Source organism: Meriones unguiculatus, chromosome 16 (assembly GCF_030254825.1).
Source record: "Meriones unguiculatus strain TT.TT164.6M chromosome 16, Bangor_MerUng_6.1, whole genome shotgun sequence".
Taxonomy (NCBI): domain Eukaryota; kingdom Metazoa; phylum Chordata; class Mammalia; order Rodentia; family Muridae; genus Meriones; species Meriones unguiculatus.
This window is the reverse complement of record NC_083363.1, coordinates 48759943-48780846: the sequence shown is the minus strand read 5'-3', so window position 1 is coordinate 48780846 and position 20904 is coordinate 48759943. Positions and strand designations below refer to the sequence as shown.

At 36.3% G+C, this 20904-nt stretch overlaps 1 protein-coding gene across 4 annotated transcripts in view; it reads left to right on the top strand.

Annotated features, from left to right (window-relative positions):
- The window catches only part of Adgrb3 (adhesion G protein-coupled receptor B3), a 773277-nt gene that overhangs the window by 403209 nt on the left and 349164 nt on the right, over nt 1-20904 (top strand). For all 4 annotated transcript variants that reach the window (XM_060369803.1, XM_060369806.1, XM_060369804.1 and 1 more), the window contains 2 exons: nt 15622-15771; nt 16635-16710. In XM_060369803.1, coding sequence (XP_060225786.1) covers nt 15622-15771; nt 16635-16710 — 226 coding nt within the window. The remainder of the gene's footprint in view (nt 1-15621; nt 15772-16634; nt 16711-20904) is intronic.

Sequence of the window (20904 nt, the reverse complement as noted above, 5' to 3'; positions counted from 1 at the left end):
TAAGTCCCCAAAATAGAGAAATTTGCATTTATTTTGTTATTTTGTATTATTGACATTAGTTCCGTTAGCTAGATAAGGAAGTAAATGTGTAAGGTTGTCACCCACCTTCTAGCCCTCTACCAGCCTTGCCAGACACTTGGAATAAGTGAGTAATTTCTCTTAAGTCAGAAAGTAAAACAGTAAATATTTTGTATAACATTATCATACAGCTTCTCTTGAGAATACAGTTTAAAAGTCTTTTGAAACTATGACTTGAAATGATATGCAACATTGAGTTCTTTGATTACTTTTATTTTTAAATAGGAATTATCACACAGTAGTGACTGGTCCACTTATTCCAAATGTCTGGGTTTGGAAAGCATTGGTAGGTTAATGCAAACAAACTAATAAAACATTTCAATTTTTCTGGGTACAATCAATACAAACAACTATGGGGCTATCTTTGGGCTTGTACCTACCTGCAAACCCCAACTTAAAGCTTTTCCCAGGGCCAGTAGAGTAGATTGGTTATGATTCACATATTTAATTCACTTTATACTGTCTCTGTCTCTCATTAACTACATGTCATGTTTTGTTCTCGGTTCTAAGGCTTTCTCAGTGAATGAATTTGACAAAACTCATGCTGTTGTGGAATTGTGAAATTTATGTTTCTTATTAAGGAGACACATGTCAAACAAACACCATCCACTCTCCTCGATGGTTATAATTGCTGTGAAGAAAAGCATAGTAGTCTACCAGGTTTTGAAATACAGAGTGAAGACAGGGATCCCATGTCATGAAGAGAGGGCAGTGAAGTCCTTTGACGAGGCTGTGTGTTACCATGAAAGAAAGGCTATCAAGCAGGTGACACGAAGGAAGATTTGGAAGGATAAGACTGGATATTAAAAAAAAAAATCTAAAAACAACTGCAGGTTTGAGCAGAAAAAAAATAGCATAAGTTGATCTGTCTTTTAGTGCATTGTTGTGACTACAAGGTGGAAAATGATAAGCTATAGGGGATGTGAGTGGAGGTAACTAAGAGCAGTGGGAAGCTGCTTAGGGGCTTAGGGTAGGTGACACTGGAAATGGTAAGAAGAAATCTTGACAATTGCTCTGGCAGATTTTACTAACAGTGTAGATAGGCTGTGAACGGAAGAGGAAGGACTTACTTTGGCATGGTGATGCATGCAGTGATCTTGGCTACTGTGGATGCTGATGCAGGAAGATCTCGTGAGCCTGGATATTCAAGATTGTCTCAGGTAAAACAAGAACCATGAAATAAAGGTTCAAGGACATTTCTTGATAGCTGCTCCAGAACAGTTTAAATCAAAAGTCTATTATGGGACTATTCAAGTGTCTCTAACTTTATAGTCCAAGTGTGTGTGTGTGTGTGTGTGTGTGTGTGTGTGTGTGTAGTATGTTGCTGTAATCATTTACTAAAACTTGACAGGTTGAAAGCAACCACATAAACATAAATATCCCATAAATGTTGGAGGCTGCATGTGCTGTTCTGGATCAGTTGGATCAACGAGGTCATTTCTTCCTTTGTAAAAATCTTAAAATTTTTTGTGAAGAAGGTTTTGTTCCTTTTCTATACTATATATTCTTCACTGTTCAATAAATATAGAGCAAAGCCCTTTGTTAGGGACTGGCAACATAGACAGGCATCAAAGACAAGACACAGGAGATACACACAACAGACTGGCAACACAGACATTCACAGACCACAAAGTACAGATAAATAGAAAACACGTTTTCTCACTCACAAACGAATCCTCACTCCTACCGTCTAGACCAATTTCAGTGTATTCTCAGGAACATTGATTAGTTTTATCCAGGGAGGCCATCACCATCCTACCACCATTCCAGCATCTGAATCCTGGGACAAGAGAGAGAATGAAAATAATCATGAAGATGATTCTGTAAAACTGTGCCTCAGACTAAGCTTCTGGTTCAACAATGAAAATGTCCATGTTTTCTCTATAGTTCTGAGTTTAAGTAAGACATATTTTATCTGAAGGGTTGCTGTATCATCTTATATTTATGTCATGGATACTCAATAGTAGAACTCCTAAAACTCAACCATACCAACCAGGAACTAGTCCACTGTGGTATGCACTGTACTTTATAAAAGCATTTTCTATTTAAGTAAAAACTTTTTTAAAAATTAAAAATATATGAAAGTTTGTAATGTAATTAGAAGACATTTTTGAAAGTATTATATCCCCGCAGCTTAATAATATTATGTGTAGCAGTACTCCTTCACAGTTAGAACTCTAGACCGTAATAGAGAAAACACTAAGTGAGTTATTGTGTTGCAATTTCGGTAGGCTTCTAATCCCTTATAAGTAAATTGGGGTGAAAAGTGGTTACTTAAACGTCTATGTTTATCTAACCTGTTTTATGTGCTTATGTTCAAGGACACAATTATTCATCAACTTATTATTTAATAATCTTTTTATCACTGAAAATCTTTAAAGCGTTTGAATAAGCATCCAGTCCTGTTATAAATAATCCAGACCTCCTAAGCATTTCCATGTTATCTTGGTATTATTCCAACTTCAGATCTGAACAACTGCTCTGCTGTGACTGTCTTTTACATTCCTAAATCTCCATCTAATAAAAGCGTTACTCCTTTTTCCTCATTTGGCTGGCTACCAACAAAAAATGGAAAGCATCAGAATCTCTTCATTAAGGTGCTTCAGGTTCGCATCCCACAAGTGCACATTTCAAGGACAGTTTTCAAAGCCTGAAATAGAGACCAGTATTCCACAAATCTATTTTCAATGTCTCAATGAATACAATGGATAGAAAATGTTTCTATTCATTTCCCCCTTCATTCCTTGGGCTTTTTGAACAAAGTTGGGGTCGTACTCTAGAGCAGTTCCAAAATTAATGCTGTCCAGGTGTCTGCAGTGCTGTTTGTCTTGACAGCCTTGCCATGTGAATGTGGAGGGTGTTCACATGGTTCGTCCTACATTGAAAATTTGACTTCAGAATAAATGATATTTTTCTTAGCACCTTGGCAATTTAAAGTTAAAGACTTGTTTCTTTATTTTGTTTAGCCAATCACCCTCTAACTTACTTCTGTCATATTAATAACTTTTAATTAATAACTCTCCTTTTTTGAAAAAAAATATGACTCTTGCGAAACTTCTGCATATGTTCTGTTTTGCACATCATTGTTAAATTATTCCTGACCATTTGTTTTCTTTTGTAGTAACAGTCTTCATAAATACACATTTCATTAAAAATTAAACTGTTTTTCTGAGTAATTATACATATTAACAGATAACCGAATTATCCTTGTTAGAAATGTTTCATAATACATCTTAGCCAAGGCAAAGTTATAAACTTCTTTCTCATTCAGTCTTTTTTACAGTTACCATGCAACAGAGAATGTGTTGCTTTAGGAACAACTTTTTGTCTATGCCACATATTATTTATCTTGTATTTGCTAATTCTTTAATTGTTTTATTTTTAAAACTTTATTATTAAAATCTTTGCAATTAAAATCAACATCACACTAACCAGATTCAAAATCTACACATCTCAATGAACTTCTTAGAATAGTGACTTTTTTTTATTCTCTTTTTAAAAATCATTATCATCATCATCATTATCATTATTAATTACGATTTCCTCACTTTGGATCCTCTCCCTCTTTCCCCCCTATGTCCCTTCCCTAGTCCACTAATAGGGGAGGTCCTCTTTTCCTATTTTCTGACCCTACCCTATCAGGTCTCATCAGGACTGCCTGATCCTTTTTCTTTGTGGCCTAATAAGGCTACCCCACCACAGGGAGGTAATCAAAGAGCAGGCAACCCAGTTCATGCCAAAGACTGCCCCTACTCCCTTTTCAAGGAGACCCATATCAAGACTGAGCTGCCTATGGGTTACATCTGAGGCAGGAGTCTAAGCTCTCCATGCATGGTCCTGGGTTGATTCATCAGTCTCTGCAGGCCCCCCTCAGCCCAGAATTTTTGGCTTTGTTGGTCTCCATGTGGAGCTTCTGTATCCACTGTATCTTTATAATGCCTCCCTCTTCCCTATGATTCCCCTACACTTTACCCACAGTTTACAATAGTCACTTTGAAACTATGGAACTTCACATTAGATTTTGTATGTTTAGTTATGCACACTGAAACTAAAGGCCACATAAACCTCAGTTTGCAACATTAACAATAGGTAATGCATCATAATTTGTAAGAGTTTTGAGAAAAACAATGAAAAAAAAATAAAATAGAAACCTTCATGTCTACCAAAGTTAAGCATATACCTAGGTGGGGGGGGGAAGTGCAGCCTGTAGGAAGGAATGAATGCAACAGAGATGATGAAATATATATTTAAGTGTCCCCCATAATTATCTTTTTTTAATTTTATTAATTACACTTTATTCACTTTGTATCTCCCCATAAGCCCCTCCCTCCTCTCCTCCAGGTCTGACCCTCTCCTCCCCCTTCTCCACACATGCCCCTCCCCAAGTCCACTGATAGGGGAGGTCCTCCTCTCCTTCCTTCTGATCTTAGTCTATCAGATCACATCCAGAGTGGCTGCATTGTCATCTTCTGTTGCTTGGTAAGGCTGCTCCCCCCTCAGGGGGAGGTGATCAAAGAGCAGGCCAATCAGACTGTGTCAGAGGCAGTTCCTCTTCCCATTACTATGTAACCCTCTTGGACACTAAACTGCCATGGGCTACATCTGTACAGGGATAATTATCTTTTAGTAGAGAATCATAACTTCAATATTGAAGTTTCTGATAGACCATGGGAGAATTCTTGAATTTCTTATATGTTGATACATAAAAGTTTTCAACTCGATTGCTGTTAGTATCTATAATGAAGCTGTTGGTGAGCTCTAAGCATTTGAGAGCTATGAAGAGGGACTTTGCAAGGGTAAGTAGCTTTGATCCCCAGTTGAGGAGCTCTTCCAGGGCCTGCAGCCAGGGAGATGCGTTCTGACATGGGAGTGAGCAGAAGGGCTATCTGGCACATGGGATGGATTTCTGTTTCCGTGGAGAACTTCTCTCTCACAGTTATCAGCATCATAGCTTTCTCTGTGGTTAGTTCTTTCTTTTCATTTACGTTAAATTCCTGTAAAATCTGGCGGATTCACACTTGTGAGCATAAACTTTAAAGCTTTCTGAAAGCAAGACTTGAAATTTTAAACTCTTTTGATGTCTACTGGTCGATACGATATTGTAAGGATTTAGAATTAGTAAAAATGGCACATTGTATCCTTCTTTGCAATTTTGCTGTTTAACCAGAAGGACTCTACTGTATGTGCCACTTTGAAAACTGATCCTGTTTCATCTGTTTCTATGGCAATAATTGCTTATCTCTATGACAATAGTGGTCTGACTCTGTAATAATAACCGTGTAAAGAACAAAGCAACGACTCACTCTTAACAATTTACTTTCATTTTTTTCTTCTATTTTCATGGTCTTCCCTGCATTCAAAAATCTTCCTTTATTTCACTATAGCAAGAAATCTGGGATGATTTTGCCCTCTTCACCAAAATACCCTTCACTCAGTATGAAGCTTTGTTCTAAATCTGTAAACTGAAAAACAGACTCAGATTAAAAAACAACACACTTGCAGATGGGGAGAGGGGGTTGGGGGCATGCTATTCTGTGTCTTTCCAAAAATACCAGCTAGGTATGAGAGCACGCTCCTGTAATCTCAGAGCTCCAGACTCTGAGCCATGGTGATGGGGAATTTAATGCCAGCCTGGGCTACATAGCAAGATCATGTCCGATAAAAAAAAATAAAGTAGTGAAATATATTGTGCTGGCTTTAGAGTTGATGCAGGTTTGCCACATCCAGTGACTAACGGGCATTCTACAAGTCACTTCACCACTAAAGACCTCTGATGCTTGTCTCAAAATAAAATAAGATAAGACAAAACAAAAAGTTAGCTTCTCTGAGGAGATGCTGCCATGATTCTATGTTACATGTGTTTGGTAGCTCGCAAGTAACAGGAAGAGCCTCTATCTTGACTGCACAGAGAGATGGACACTTACGGGTTCTCCAACCGACCGGATAAGTAACTGCACTGACATTATGCCATTCCACGGTCTTTTCTGCTAAAAAACTCTAAGATCGCCACTGAAATGTGCTGCCCTCTAAATTAAAAATCTTTTAAATCTAAATATGATGCCTGGAACACACTTTACAATGAGAAGAATGATGGTATTCTTCTAGACAGAAATTGTAACTAATCAAAACAAAGCACTATGTGTTTTTGATGGAGCATATGGCACAATTGCCTTCTGGAGAGCATTGACAATAAACTCACATAAAGGATTTCAGTGGTAATTGGTGTCTGAAGGAGGCACTCTTTTCCATGCACTTATTTGTCATGAGTCAAATTGCATCTCCCTTGAATCATTTTTAGAAGATAGTATTTTCTGATTGAAAGTTATGATATCTAAACATTTGTCTGCCAAGCTTTACTGTTTAGTTTATATATGTATCAAATGGCTCTATAGTCTGCAGAGTTTATAAATGTTTTAGTGTCCCTGATTCTTAAGGTCTCTTCTGTAGTTGAAAGTATTTGGGAGCTTTTGAAATCTGCAGAAATTTTCTCCTTTCCATGTGCTAATCAGGTCCTGCCCTGTGTAGTTTCAGAGAGAGGGGCATTCTAGACAACAATTAAAATTTTCTGTGTGAAAAAATGTAACTTGCTCTTCACAATGCACAGAGGTTTCTCTGCACATCCTGTGCCAGTCTTAGAAGGGCAGTAACTTTGCTGTTACTCATAGCTACATCCAACAGTGCTTTGTATAGAATTGGTGCTTCATAGTGTTGCTGAATGGACAAGTTCTCTGTGTCATCAGATTCCCGACATTCTCCATGCTGGAAAACTTCTCATCTCTCTATGTGAACTTTTCGAGGTAACACGAAGGCATCCCACTAATCTTTCTACATTCTAAATATAATGTTTCAAGGCCATATCTTGTAATTTACAATCATGTTCAGATTTGTATCCTACCTTAATACTCTGCCTTCTGAATATGGTGTCACTATTAGTATTAAGATAATAGCAGTCAATACTATTAATACTAATATCATTGTTACCCTGGGATTTGTGAGTGCTTTTATCTCTCACTGTTTCATCTATTCAGAATGTCCTTTCCTCTTTTCTTCTTTCTGTACCGTTCTGATGCCTTTGGGTAATTATTAGCCCTTACTAGGCTCTGGGCTCACCTGGACAGTTCCTTCCCCCTTAACTCAGACCTGTTAAATGGACACAAACAGTACTGTTCAGAGTGGCTTTTCTCCATCTACTTCCTACTGTCCACCTCATCAGCCATTTCCTTCATGATGGCAGTCCTCACAATCTAAAATACTATGAGTTGTATTGTTCTCGTGAGAGTTGGATTTATTACTTACACTAGATTCCAGGACTATAAGGACAAAGAATTTGTGATTCCTGTTCAGTCACTAAATTTCAGTGGTAGGATAGCTCTTGGAATACTCTGAAGTCTAATAGAGGTTTGATTGATGCTTGCATTCACAAATACATGTTAAGTCCGTAATGATGTCTTTACTCTTATCAAAATACTCCTTATGGTTACTGCTCTTAGGGAAATATGTGATCCACATTAGGGTGGCCAGATATTGATGAGCCCTCGTTCTTCAGACACTCATTTTCTGATGGGGTTTAGGCAACTGTTAGCTTCAAATTAATAAAAGAGAGTGTGAGAAAACATTAATGCTGCATTTTCCAAGCCCCTTGTTGTTTTAAACTTGGCTTATTAGTTGAACGCCCCTGCCCCATAGAAAATATGTTCAGAATAGCTTTGATTGAACAAAGAATGTGACTTTAACCTAAAGTATGTTCTAACTTAATTGTTTTTATTGCTTTGGTATATATGCAAAAATAACTCCCCACCTCATATCTTAACTTCTATTTTGAACTGTCTGCATAGAGAAAATGAATATTTGTGTGTTTTCTAAAAGAACATAGACAACCCTTTTTGAGACAGAAAGGAAGTTGGTATGATCAGCGGCCACGTTCTTCCCTGTAATATGTGTAATATTGGAAGAACATAGTAGTCAGGATTTGCAATAGACAGCATAGCAAGTGATGAAACCAAATTTATTGTTTTGTTCTACTTGTTAAGAAAAAAACAAATAATCTAAAACAGAGTATCCTCAAAATATATCTAGAATAGTGTGGTTAAGCTACTTCTTGAATACCTGCATACCAAAATTTTAGGATCACCATCTCAGTTGCAAGTCCTCAACTCTGCTGCTGTGCCCTGAGTGTTGTTGAGTTACAATCAAACTTTATTTACAGCCACTAAAATTTTAACTTTATATAATTTTCACATTCGAAGAGGAATTATCCTTGACTTTTCCCATTGTTTAGAAAATGTGAAAAAAAATAGTTTGTAAATGATACAAAAATTGCAAAGGGCATTGTTGCAGGCTTTAATTTACCTATTCCTGGTGAAGACTTTTCTACTTGTACAAGAGTCAAGTGAATGGCCCTGGATTGACCCTCATGCGTCAGCATTCTCAGTGCTGAAGAAATAAGAGTGACATGCAAAGATGTGGAAAGAATTCCCCCCCAAGCACCTACGCCTAGAAAAAAAAAAAGAAAACAAAACAGAAATGCATTCTACTATCAGATCCCCACTAGAAAATGAAAAACAGAATGTGAAATTAATAACATAGAAATAATTTAGAAGAGTTTCTATTGTGATATGGGAAATGAATATAAAAAATAATTATTTAAATTGACCACAACATATAATATTTAAGACTTGCATGCTGAAGAAGGAATTAGTAAAAAGTCCCAGACTTACTTTTAATTCCACATCTAGTTTGTCTCCATTTAACTGGCACTGGATCCATCTTTTTTTTTTTTTTTTTTTCTAAAAAGCAAATCTGAGAACTTGGGCAAGAAGATTTCCCATCGAAATTTGTACATAGTGCCTCTAGGACTTGGGCATCTTAAACTTCATAATGGTGCTGGTGGCAGTGGAAATGATGGAGCCCACTGGTCCTAAGCATGCCCTGTCCACTACTGATGTTTCCAGGGAAGTGCCAGAGGAACATGACACCCCAATCATCTGTTCCTTACTCTACGCCCCTCAATATTTCAGTCCTCACCTTTCGGGAAGAAGACCATGATGGTGGGGAAATGAAGTGGAGTGCTGGTGGAAGAAAAAAGTTAAAGTTCCATGTATGGAATTATCTGAATGTTTCCTCAGACCACTGTGGCAGAATCTTTTTATTTTTTTTATATTAATTATAGTTTATTTACTTTTTATCCCTGCTGTAGCCCCCTCCCTCAGTCCCTCCCAATCTCACCCTCCCTCCCTCATCTCCTCCCTGCCTCTCTCTAAGTCCACTGACCCTAAGTCCTCCTCCCCTTCCATCTCACCCTAGCTTATCAGGTCTCATCAGGACTGGCTTCAATGTCCTACTCTGTGTCCTAGCAAGGCTGCTCCTCCCTCAGGGTTGGGGGGGAGTCGAAGAGCCAGCCACTGAGTTTATGTTAGAGACAGTCCCTGTTTCCCTTACTAGGGAACCCACTTGCTCAAATGTAGCCCATGGCAGAATCTTAAGATAGGATTTTTTTTTCATGAAAATGTTAGGACGTAAAGCCTGTGCATCCAAAGGAAAGTACACATGCTATTTTTAAAACCATTGTTCTTCAATGACATCTAGTTTTGACTTGAGGGACATGTGAGTATCTTATTGACTCAGACCGAATTACTTCATCTGTCTTTTGTTCTCAGTGAAAAACAGTACAATGAAGTACATTTGTTGTTAATTTGCTAGATAAAATCAAACTGAACCAGGCAGCACAAGTCTGAGTAGACAAACTGGGATTTGAATCCCCTGACACTACTTATAACTTTGGAGAAGTAGCTTAAGCAGAGAGTGATTTCTCTCTGTTTGTAAATATGGAGGCCCTGATAACAGCAAGGAAGGTACTGACTATAATGCCTCCTGAGGTGATTTGAGTGTTAAGTGAGATATCACATCTAGGGTTTCTAGCAAAGCGTCACGTTAAACACGTCTTGCATAGAAGAGATGTTTGACAAAATACCTGTTGAATGCATTAAGGAATGACTAGAAAGTGCCAGGCTCCTAACAGTTATACAGTAAGCGCCAGAAAAAGGGCTCTTCGTTCCTTCTTAGCTATTCTCACAGGTTCACGGAAGAGTCAGCATTGCTATATAAATGTAAACCACGAGATGTTTAGCTGCTAAGTCCTCACTGGATTCCCAGAAGTGCCCCTCAGTGGGGCACTTCCTATGAATACACTAACAAAACCTATAGATAGGTATTTATATAGCATATCCTAGCATACCCAAACAAAGCATCCTTTTCCCCTGTCCCAGATTCTTCTTAGCGAAACAGTGCAGATGACCTCCTAACAATCATTAGTGATATTTTCCACAAGTAATTCCAATTTGGTCACTGGACAGTTTTCAATATTGTTGCATGAAGCCCCAGCTTGTCAGTTGTTTATTCTGAAGGAACCTGAAAGATGACATGAACTTTCAATATGTCTGAAACATCAACACAAAGAAAACTAGTGGAAAAGATGGTTTATTTATTTATTTATCTATCTATCTATTTATTATTTATTACATTTTATTCACTTTGTATCCCAGCTGTAGCCCCCTACCTTGCCTCCTCCTAATCCCACCTGCCCTCCTTCTTCTTCTCCCATGAACCTCCCCTAGTCCACTGATAGGTGAGGTTCTCCTCCCCTTCCATCTGACCCTAGTCTATCAGGTCTCATCAGGACTGGCTTCATTGTTTTCCTCTGTGGCCTGCTAAGGCTGCTCCCACTTCAGGGGGAGGTGATCAAAGAGCTAGCACCTGAGTTCATGTCTGAGACAGGCCCTGTTCCCATTACGAGGGAACCCACTTGGACACTGAGCCTATGGCAGCTCAATGTCCAAAAAAGACAGTTTTTCTGAGACTCATAACCAAACCTCTGGCAGAGTGGAGGGAATCATATGAAAGAAAGGGGAGTTAGTATGACCTAGAGGGGACAGGAGCTCCACAAGGACCAAATATATCAGGGCACAGGGGTCTTTTATGAGACTGTTTCTCCAACAAAGGACCATGCATGGATATAACCTAAAACCCCTGCTCGGATATAGCCCATGGTAGCTCAGTATCCAAGTGGGTTCCCTAGTAAGGGGGACAAGGATTATTTCAGACATGAACTCAATGACTGGCGTGTTGATCTTCCCCCCCCTCCCAGAGGGAGGAGCAGCCTTGCTAGGCCACAGATAAGGACACTGCAGCCAGTCCTGAAGATTCCTGATAGGCTAGGGTCAGATGGAAGGGGAGGAGGACTGACCCTATCAGTGGACTTGGAAGGGGGCAGGGAGGAGATAAAAGAGGGAAGGTGGGATTGGGAAGGAAAGAGAGAGAGGGCTACAGCTAGGATACAAGTGAATGACCTGTGATTAAAATAAAAAAAAAGAAAAAAGAAAAGAAAGGAAAAAGTTTTTAAGACAACCTTGGAACAACTTCTGTATTCCTTTACACTTTTGTAGCTCCAAGGCTCCATTGCCTGGATAATTTTTCTGACCAGTTACACTGAATAGTCTAGATTGGGCCTCACTGCATTGAGCATTTAGTATCATGCTTGAAAGTAGTGTTTCTGTATCCCACTCAGCAGGGATTCAAAGTTAACAAACTGTAACTAATATTAAAAAAAAAATTAAAAAATAAAAGTAGTGTTTCTGAAGGACTCCCAGCTGCCTGCGGTCTTAGCTGCTGTGGGAATACTGAATTTGTTACTCATGATGCAGTTATCTTCTTTAACGAAGCATTATGTTGTTAACATAAATTATCTTCCCCATCCCCCAAAAACAAATTGGAAAAATTAATTCCTTATGAAAGAGTCAGTCAAAAAAGAGAAGAAGGAGAAAGAATGGAAAAAAAGAAAACAGAGAAAAAAGTTAAGGGTAAAATACACAAGACATAATACAAAGGACTCCTGTTCACCACTCTGGATGCTACATTTCAGCACTAGAGTCTGAGTTCTGTCTATTTTCAGTGCTCTTCCCGCCTCTGGGTATATTAATTAACTTAACATAAAACACTCAAGAAGCAATATCTTGCCTGGGATCACTCAAAGAAAAGCAAAGATGTACTTTAGACTAACCTACAAAAATTCCTTTGAGTTTCTAATGGTCAAAAATCTTAGAAAGAAGGGTAATGAAAAACAAGGAGGAGATGTGTTAAGAGGAAGTACTGGTAAGAGTTGGAGGGAGGAGGCAGAGGTGGATATTCTCTAGATATATTGTAAGCATATATCAAATCTGGAAAGAATGAATGTAACACTATAAAGAAAAGCTAGAATTGGGGAAAACAGGATCTTTTTGGAAATTGACGAATAAAAGGCGTGATGGTAAACCCAGCCTGATGCCATTACTACAGAGTTTACCATGATGAGTCACCTCTTTCACTTCACAAGAAATCAAATCTAGTTTTATAGTGAAAACACAGTAGTCTGAATTCAGGGCAATTCTTAGAGCTTTGAAAATGTTTCTATTTATCAGATACACTCTATCCTTTCTCATTTCATCTAAGCACCATAATCTGTAAAAGGCTGTTTTCTAAGAAAAGCTTTTCTATCTTCTAAGTGATTACAATGACCGGATTTAATTAGCCAATTACTATAGAAACACAGTATATTATATGCATATGTGCTTGTTTTGTCTCCATCAGCAAAACATATTTACTAAGTTGAAGTTTAAGGAATTAATTTTTGGATCTTACCTCTGTAGTAATTCAACCCATTTCCTTTTGAGACTGAGTCCATATTTATGTAAGAGGATTTATGAGTTAAATTCCGTGAAGAAGGGAAGGAGCTGGGAACTGGATTGATCCAAATGTCATTCACAAGAACTGAAAAAAGAAAAAAAAAGCATCTTTAATTTTTTTTTTTTTTTTTTTTGGCTGGGTCATAATATGCTTTCTTGTTAACCATTAAGAGTTTATGAAGAAATAAAATGCCAGCCTTAATCATCCATCTTGGTAGGTTTCGGTAAATATGTATTTAAAACATTTTGTGTTTAAAACATGTTAACTTTAAACATTGATAATTCAGAGGCTAAAAATTGAACTGCATCATTCTATTGAAATATAATCTTGTATAACAATTTTATTGAAAATTTCATCATATTTTAAGAAATACATTGCTTTGAGAAATAGTTAAGTATTGTGAGTTATTACACATTATATTAGTTCAGTTTGGCTATATACACATATTAAAACATGACTTAGCATTTAGACAAAAAAAGCTCATTTTAAATGCATACAACTATATACCCACCTGGAAACTGCATTCTTAATTATAAGTCATAAGTCAATGTTTGGTTTTGGTACTCTTCATGGTGAAGACTTTGAAATTTAGATGGGCACGAATTCATCACTTTAACCTCTCTTTATATTCCTTTGTTCTATACTGTATTAAGAAATATGATTTATTCTATATATGATTTATTCTATATAGTCTTAATTCAACCACTAGCAATCTATTTTATGTAGTTATATTTTACCCCAAAAGAATATCTAAAGAAAGACTGAGTTTTGTGGGGCAAAATGAATCACTAAATGAACTTACATGTTCATAAATATGGTATTAAGCTAATATGATCTCTAGTAGATACAAATATCTTTGTATCTACTAGATACAAATAAAATTATTTTGTGTTTATTTTTTTTTGTTTTCAACCAATGTTTATAGAAATAAATAAATAAATAAATGATTAGAATTCAGGGCCTAGACACTTAATTCATGTTTATTTTCCTTGATAGTATAAAATAATATGGGAAAGACAACATTCCTGTCTTCTCATCAGCGCTTAGAACAGACTAGTGGGATAAATACACTGTCTCTAAATTTCAAGGCAATTGAAGTTTTAGTCAAAGACATTGTATGTAAGTTTGGACATAATAATTCAAGGACCAAGTGTATATTTACCAGTGTGTTCACTGTTTTTCTGTACACAGCCAGTTTTGCATCCTTGAGCACATTCAATGTACTTATTTATGGAGAGAAAAGGCATCTTGGTTTTAAAAATTAAAGATGAAACTAAAATAAATACAGTCGTTATTTAAAAAAATGGCATTTAACATCTGTACCCAATTTATGTCTTACTTGGTACTTTTTTTTCTTCAACATTTAGTTAGCAAATCCTTTTTAAGCTTAATATGTCAAATTGCAGGCCAAATGAAATTCCATCCTGTGCTGATAATGGATGTGTATAATAGCCACAAAGAGCTTTCATAAAGTATAATTTCACTGGTGCACTGCCATCATACATAACCAATTTAATTTGAAACCAAGCCAAGGGTGCAGTAATATATTTATACAACTAATATTGTTAAAATCTTAATTTCATCCTCTCTTGTTTTAAATTACAAATTCCTTTAGAATAAAATCCACTTACGAAGCCTAATGGTTTTTACTTTAGCCTTCCTATTGTGATAGCTTTTACAGTTTTCCCATCGTCTTTCCACTCACACTATCCAGGGGACACTTGAAACATTACTGTAGAACATGCATGGGCCTATGTAAAATTTTATAAATTGCATTTCTTAATTGCAAAAATGCATATAATCTATAAGTGCTTAAGTAACATATTAAACCTTAGTATATACATTATTATAAATACAGGTACATGTAATATAAATTTAAATAGTTCTATTTCATAGACCTCCCAAAAATATACTTTATGTTTCTTTCAATATATAATAAAATGTGTATTTATAGGGGGCTGGGGATAGCTCAGCAGTGAAGACCACTGGCTGTTGCTGCTCTGCCACTAGATGTGTGTTCAATTATTAATACCTATATGGTGATTGACAGCCATCCATAACACCAGTTCCTGGAGATACAGTACCTTTTCTGGGCTTCTGCCGGCATTGAACACACATGGTATACATACACATGTGTGTGTGTTTGTATGTGTATCTGCATGCAAAACACCCACACACGTAAAATAAAAGCAAATAAATCAAAATTATTTGTAAAATATCTATTTCTAGTAGTAAAAACATAATTCCAAATATATGTCAACTTCAGGATAAAAGCATTAGGCCTGCAATGTATCTGATATTGCTGTGTGTGAAGCTGCCTTTGTGGTTATAGTATCTTTATTGTAATTATGGCGCAGTTCTTTATCTTAAAACTATGCTTGCTTTATTGTCCATGTCTTCATGGGACCCATCCACTTCCTAACAAAGATAACCTGATAATTATGTAAAGAAAGGATATTCTGAATACAAGCATGAATTTAAATATTTCAAACTCTTTAGTAGAAAGTGCAGTATGGGCTTCTAACAGTTGAGGTGGAGAGCTGGCATGACCAAGGAGGGTGGCTATTTCCATTTGGTCCCTTCACTGTTGACCATCATTGTAGGATTCCTAATCAAAGCTACTGGTAAATGAAACCTACTGGTAAATGAAAGAATCCTGGGTTTTAAAGAACAATGCCATCTAATAAATAGGTATGTTTAATGGTCTACTAAATGTAAATTTACCTTAAATTTTAGTTTGGAGTCTACTCAGATGTATTTGGTGTATTTCACTGCAGTGACATTTAGAGCAAGATTTGCTGACAGTATTCCTCTTTTTTCAAATAGTGGCTAGCATTCAGAAGCTTCCTGCTGCCTCTGTCCTCACAGACATCAACTTCCCAATGAAGGGTCGGAAAGGAATGGTAGATTGGGCAAGGAATTCAGAAGATCGAGTCGTGATTCCAAAAAGTATTTTTACCCCTGTGTCATCAAAAGGTAATAATGAGAACTAACATGAGCTGTGAACAAAATGTTTCTGACGGGGACACTTAGTAAAGTTATTATATATTATAATAACGTATAATTCTTCATATATCGCATAGTATTGAAATCCCTTACAAACAATTTTGAAAATTAATTCTGTAAATGTACACAACTTGTCCTTGGTCTATAAATCAACAGATTTTCTTAAGTGAAGATTTATTAAAGTGAGGCAAAGTTTAAACACAAACTCATGACCAGAGCTCGGTGGGCATAATACTTTACCTTTAGATGTTAAAACGTGGTTGCATTTTCAATTCAAAGTCAATTTTGTTGTTGTTTATGTCTCACCATTCAAAGTCATTTTTATTGTTTGTTTTTGTCTCATCTTAAAAGGACCTTTTGTTTCCAGATATTTTGGTGTAATTATCACACGTAAGAAAAAAAATCAAACTTAACTTCTCCTAATGTTAATGTACCTTCTAATATTAGCTTCAAAAGAGGCATTGTGGCCTTAATCTCACTTTGGTGATCCCAAACTTAATCTTAATATTACTGAAGATACATGGGTATTTTTCCTCATATCACTGGGAACTGAAATTCTTTAAATGGACATGAGGAAGGTTCTACTCTCAGCCTGGTCAGGGAAAAGGTCGATTCTCATGTAAAACCATCACAAACACAATTGTCTAAAACTTCCTGGGTAAGGTTTGGGGTCAACTTACCCTAGGCATATTTAGGAATGTTTGAATTTCTGTTACCAGGCTTTATCTCTACACATGGGCAAGCATTGAAATAACCTTCTGATTAAAGGATTAAAGTTTTGCATTGTTTTTTTATGTGGTTTTACTAACAGCTTTTCACTTTATTCTTTCTAGAATTAGATGAATCATCTGTTTTTGTTCTTGGAGCAGTACTATACAAAAACTTGGATCTAATTTTGCCCACTTTGAGGTAAGCTGCTAAGGAATAAGCTGTTGTAATCTTTGTAAATTATTTTAAATGTGATTATAGTTCATTCGATGAAATAGTCAAACAAGATTTTGTAATATAAAGGGCTTTTTAAATGACATAGAAAAGAACAATTTAATGAATAGGTTTTTAACTTATTATGTATTTCAAAACAACCGAAGACAATTTTGGTGTCTGATTAAAACTCCACTATTCTTTTGTTACTAATCATGACCTGCCTGAAAATCAGAAAGAAATGAAAAACAACAAAAAATAAAAAAATAAAAAAAAACCCCAAAAAACCAAAACCAAAAAAACCTCTCACCACCCTCTAATAGAATGGGTCATTATAGAATTCATCTGTCTTCTTCTTTTGTTTGTACTTAATGATACTTTTCGCTGACGTTATGGGAAATGAGAGTATCACGTTAGCTGGGAAAACACGGTTTTGTACTTCATTTGCGTAAGAGTTCAGTTTGCTTCAAAGTAAAATTTCAATTACAGCTATATTTAAAAAAGTACTCTTCAACTAGAGACAATCTTAGAAAAAAATTCATCTATTCCTTTCCTCTCAGATATTAAAAATAAACTTCAATCTATAATTCTACCAACATTCATTCCTGTGCTCCATTGTCTTACCCACCTTATTAAATTGCATGGGGGATATCATTTGCATCTATTTGCATAGTGATCCTATTACTCAGAATGACTTACTTCCTGACAGCGCCTCATTCTGGAGGAATGAGACCAAGTTTTATTTTGGTTAACACAACCATCCTTGCTGTGAGCCCTTCCTGCATAAAGACCCTCATAAATAAAGCCTTAGGTTTTTTTTTAGGGAGGAGAACATGTGAATGATGTGAACATTTTTATCAGAGTCATCACAAATGGGCTAATAAACAGAAACAATTAAAGTTGGACCCCACACCAAAAGGCCTCCTTCCAAGATAGCAGACATTAGTCATGATTCTTTATAAACATTCTCACTATTCATTATTAATGTAGGTGGCTGGTAAATGCTGATGCCTGGTCTCTCCAAACAATAGAAACCCGCCTATGGATTGAATTTAGACTTCCTAAATTTGGATAGAGTAGAGGTGGATTGTGCTCAATGGGAGAATATTTTGAAACTAATATGATTATTCTGAGTCTTTCCACTGGCTTCATCTGTATAGATAAAATATATTCATGTCTGCAAAGGTTAAAAAAAGAGAGAGAGAGAGAGAGGTTATGAAGTGCCCAGATGAAATTAGATTTTTATTTCCAAAGGTAGTTCATTTTGCCACATTTATCATTGAAGAGCTCTTGTCTAGACACGATCAGATGTCTTGTTTTAATTTTGTCTGAACATCTTAAAAGCTTACAAAATGTTCTTAATCACTCACTAGCCTTAGCTCAATGTTAAATGAAACCCTTTCCTGAATGATGTTTGTCCACTTTGTTGCTGAGGTTTACAGAGAATACAATGTAAATATTCAACCTAAAAGCACAGAGTACTTTATCTGATTATTTTCTTCCTAAAAAGGCCAACAAATTTGCATGATTAATCCTGTTGTATATAATATAATTAAATATTCCCACATATATAATGGCAGACACATTGTTCCAAGTTTGGAAAATCCATGTAGTCAAGAAAATTGGAAATCTGTCTAGGAATATGCCGTCATCATAAAATAAATAAATAAATAAACAAACAAATAAATAAATAAATAGAAAAAAGAAAAAACCGTTTTAGCGGCTCAACTATGTTTTTTAATTGTAGCAAATACACTTTATTTCTTTTAATGTATAAATAGTGTAATGGGTCCATGGTAAGTTATTAAATGAATGGAACAGAAAATCATTTGGAAGGCTGGCTCTCATAACCACCAACTTGTGATGCAAAGGGATTAGGCTGACCCCGTGACAATTTACTGTGCTTTCGTATTAAAATATGGCAATTGATCTTAAAGGTTCTTTTGAACTTCAATTATTCTACTTTGTTGTAAAAGGTAACTATATTTTGTGTAAACCAAAAGCTTAATAACCTTTGTGTAAGAATTAAAAGTGTGTGGCAAGTTCAAAGTCATGGGCAGATAGAGAAATAGTTACTGTGTTTTATTTCACAATAGACTGACTGTAGGTAACAGTAAACATTACATATTTTAAAATAATTAGAAGGATTTGAAATGTTCTTTTCAGAACATACTGTTTGTTTTGTTTTTTTTTTTTTTACAAATGATCAACATGCCAATTATTCTGCTGGAACATCACCCATGTAAACAGTATTGAAGCATCTCCTATTTCTCATAAATATGTACAATTAAGTAAAATAAAATTGTTTAGATGTCAAGCATTGTGTGTAGCTATTAAACAGATAATGGTAGGAGACAATTATGTGTCGATCTTTATATAGAAATGAAGTTAATAGAAAGCTCAGGATGAGATTCTGGCCAAATAATCTTTGAATAGAAAAACACTAGTGTTTATGGGTATTTTCTTTCTTTTATTTGTATTGTTTTAGGTTTCGGGGGTTGGGTGCTATTTACCATTTGAAATGTATCCCCTAAGCACTCAGAGTGCTGTTTTCCCACTTTTGAATAATTCTTCCTGAAATGTAGCGTAAGATGCTAAGGCCTCAGAGCTTTGTGTTTTAATATAAGTTTTTTCAAACAGAACTAGGAACTATAAAAGATGATGAGATGCAGTGTTTCAAATGGACGTCATTAAGAAAGTTTTCTTCACATAAGGACTTAGATTGAATTTTCATGCTATTTTTTTTCTTTTTACTTAGGTAGCTTTTTTTTCTCCTCTTGGCCCAATGTATATTTCACTAGTATTACATCTATGAATTTTATTTTGCTACCTGTCCATCTTCTCCTTTATAATTGGGAAATTTCACAGCCAATGAGGTAGCTCAGCCTACCAGCAATCCTGATGACCTGAGTTCAAACCCTAAGACTACCACGATAGGAGGAGAAAACTGATGCCTGCAAGTTGTTCTCTGACCTCTGCGTGGATGCTGCTACACACACACATACACATACATGCACACACACACACATGCACAAACACGTACATAATGAATAAACAGTTTTTTCAAAACTAAAAAAAATAAGAATTATATAGTTCTTTCAAATAACATAAGTATCACTGTACCCTACTTTTATAGGATATTAGCCATATAATATTGAATAAGCATACTAAAATCTATAGCCCTAAAGAAGCTAAGCAACAAGGAAGACCTTAGGGAAGATACTTAATCCTCATTCAAAAGGGCAAAGAGGATAGACATCTGAAGCAGAGAAGACAGGGAACAGAACAGCAGCCTACCACGGAGGACCTCCGAAAGACTCTACCCAGCAGGGTATTGAAACAGGTGCTGAGACTCATAGCCAAACTTCGAGCAGAGTGCAGGGAATCTTATGGAAGGAGGGGGAGATAGAAAAACCTGGAGAGAACAGGAGCTTCACAAGGAGACCAACAAAATAAAAAAATCTGGGCCCAGGGGAGCCTACAGAGACTGATTAATCAACCAAACAATACATGGAGAGAACCTTGACCCCCTGCTTACATGTAGCCAATGGCAGCTCAGTCTCTATGTGGATCTCCTAGGAAAGGGAGCAGGGGCAGCCTCTGGCATGAACTAGGTTGCCTGCTCCTTGATCTTAGTAGATCACAGAGAAAGAGTATCTAGATGGTCCTGATGAAATTTGATAGGCTAGAGTCAGATAGTAGAGGATGAGGAACCTCCCCTATCCGAGGACTATGGGAGAGGAATGGGGTAGAAAGAGAAGGAGATTGGGATTGGAAGGACATAGAGAGGGGTCTACAGTGGGGATACAAAGTGAATAAATTGTAATAATAGTAATAGTAATAATAATGATAAATTTTAAAAAAGAAATTTTGGAACAATTTCTTACCGCTAATAGTTAGACAACCCAACTAGGTATAATGGTACACTATTATAATTCTACCATTCAGGAGACAAGGGCAAGAGTATTTAGAATTTGAAGAAAAAGTGTATGCCACCTTCTTGTGTGTCCCAGAAGGAAAGGACTACACCTAAACAACCTTGGGTTTCTTTGGTGGTGACAATATGGCCTGATACAAACAAGGCCTAGATTTTTCTTTTTTCTTTTTTTTTTTTTTTTTGCCTTCTTTCTGACCATGGGACAGCCAGGAAAGTTAGCCTGCTAGCCTAGACCACAGGGTCAG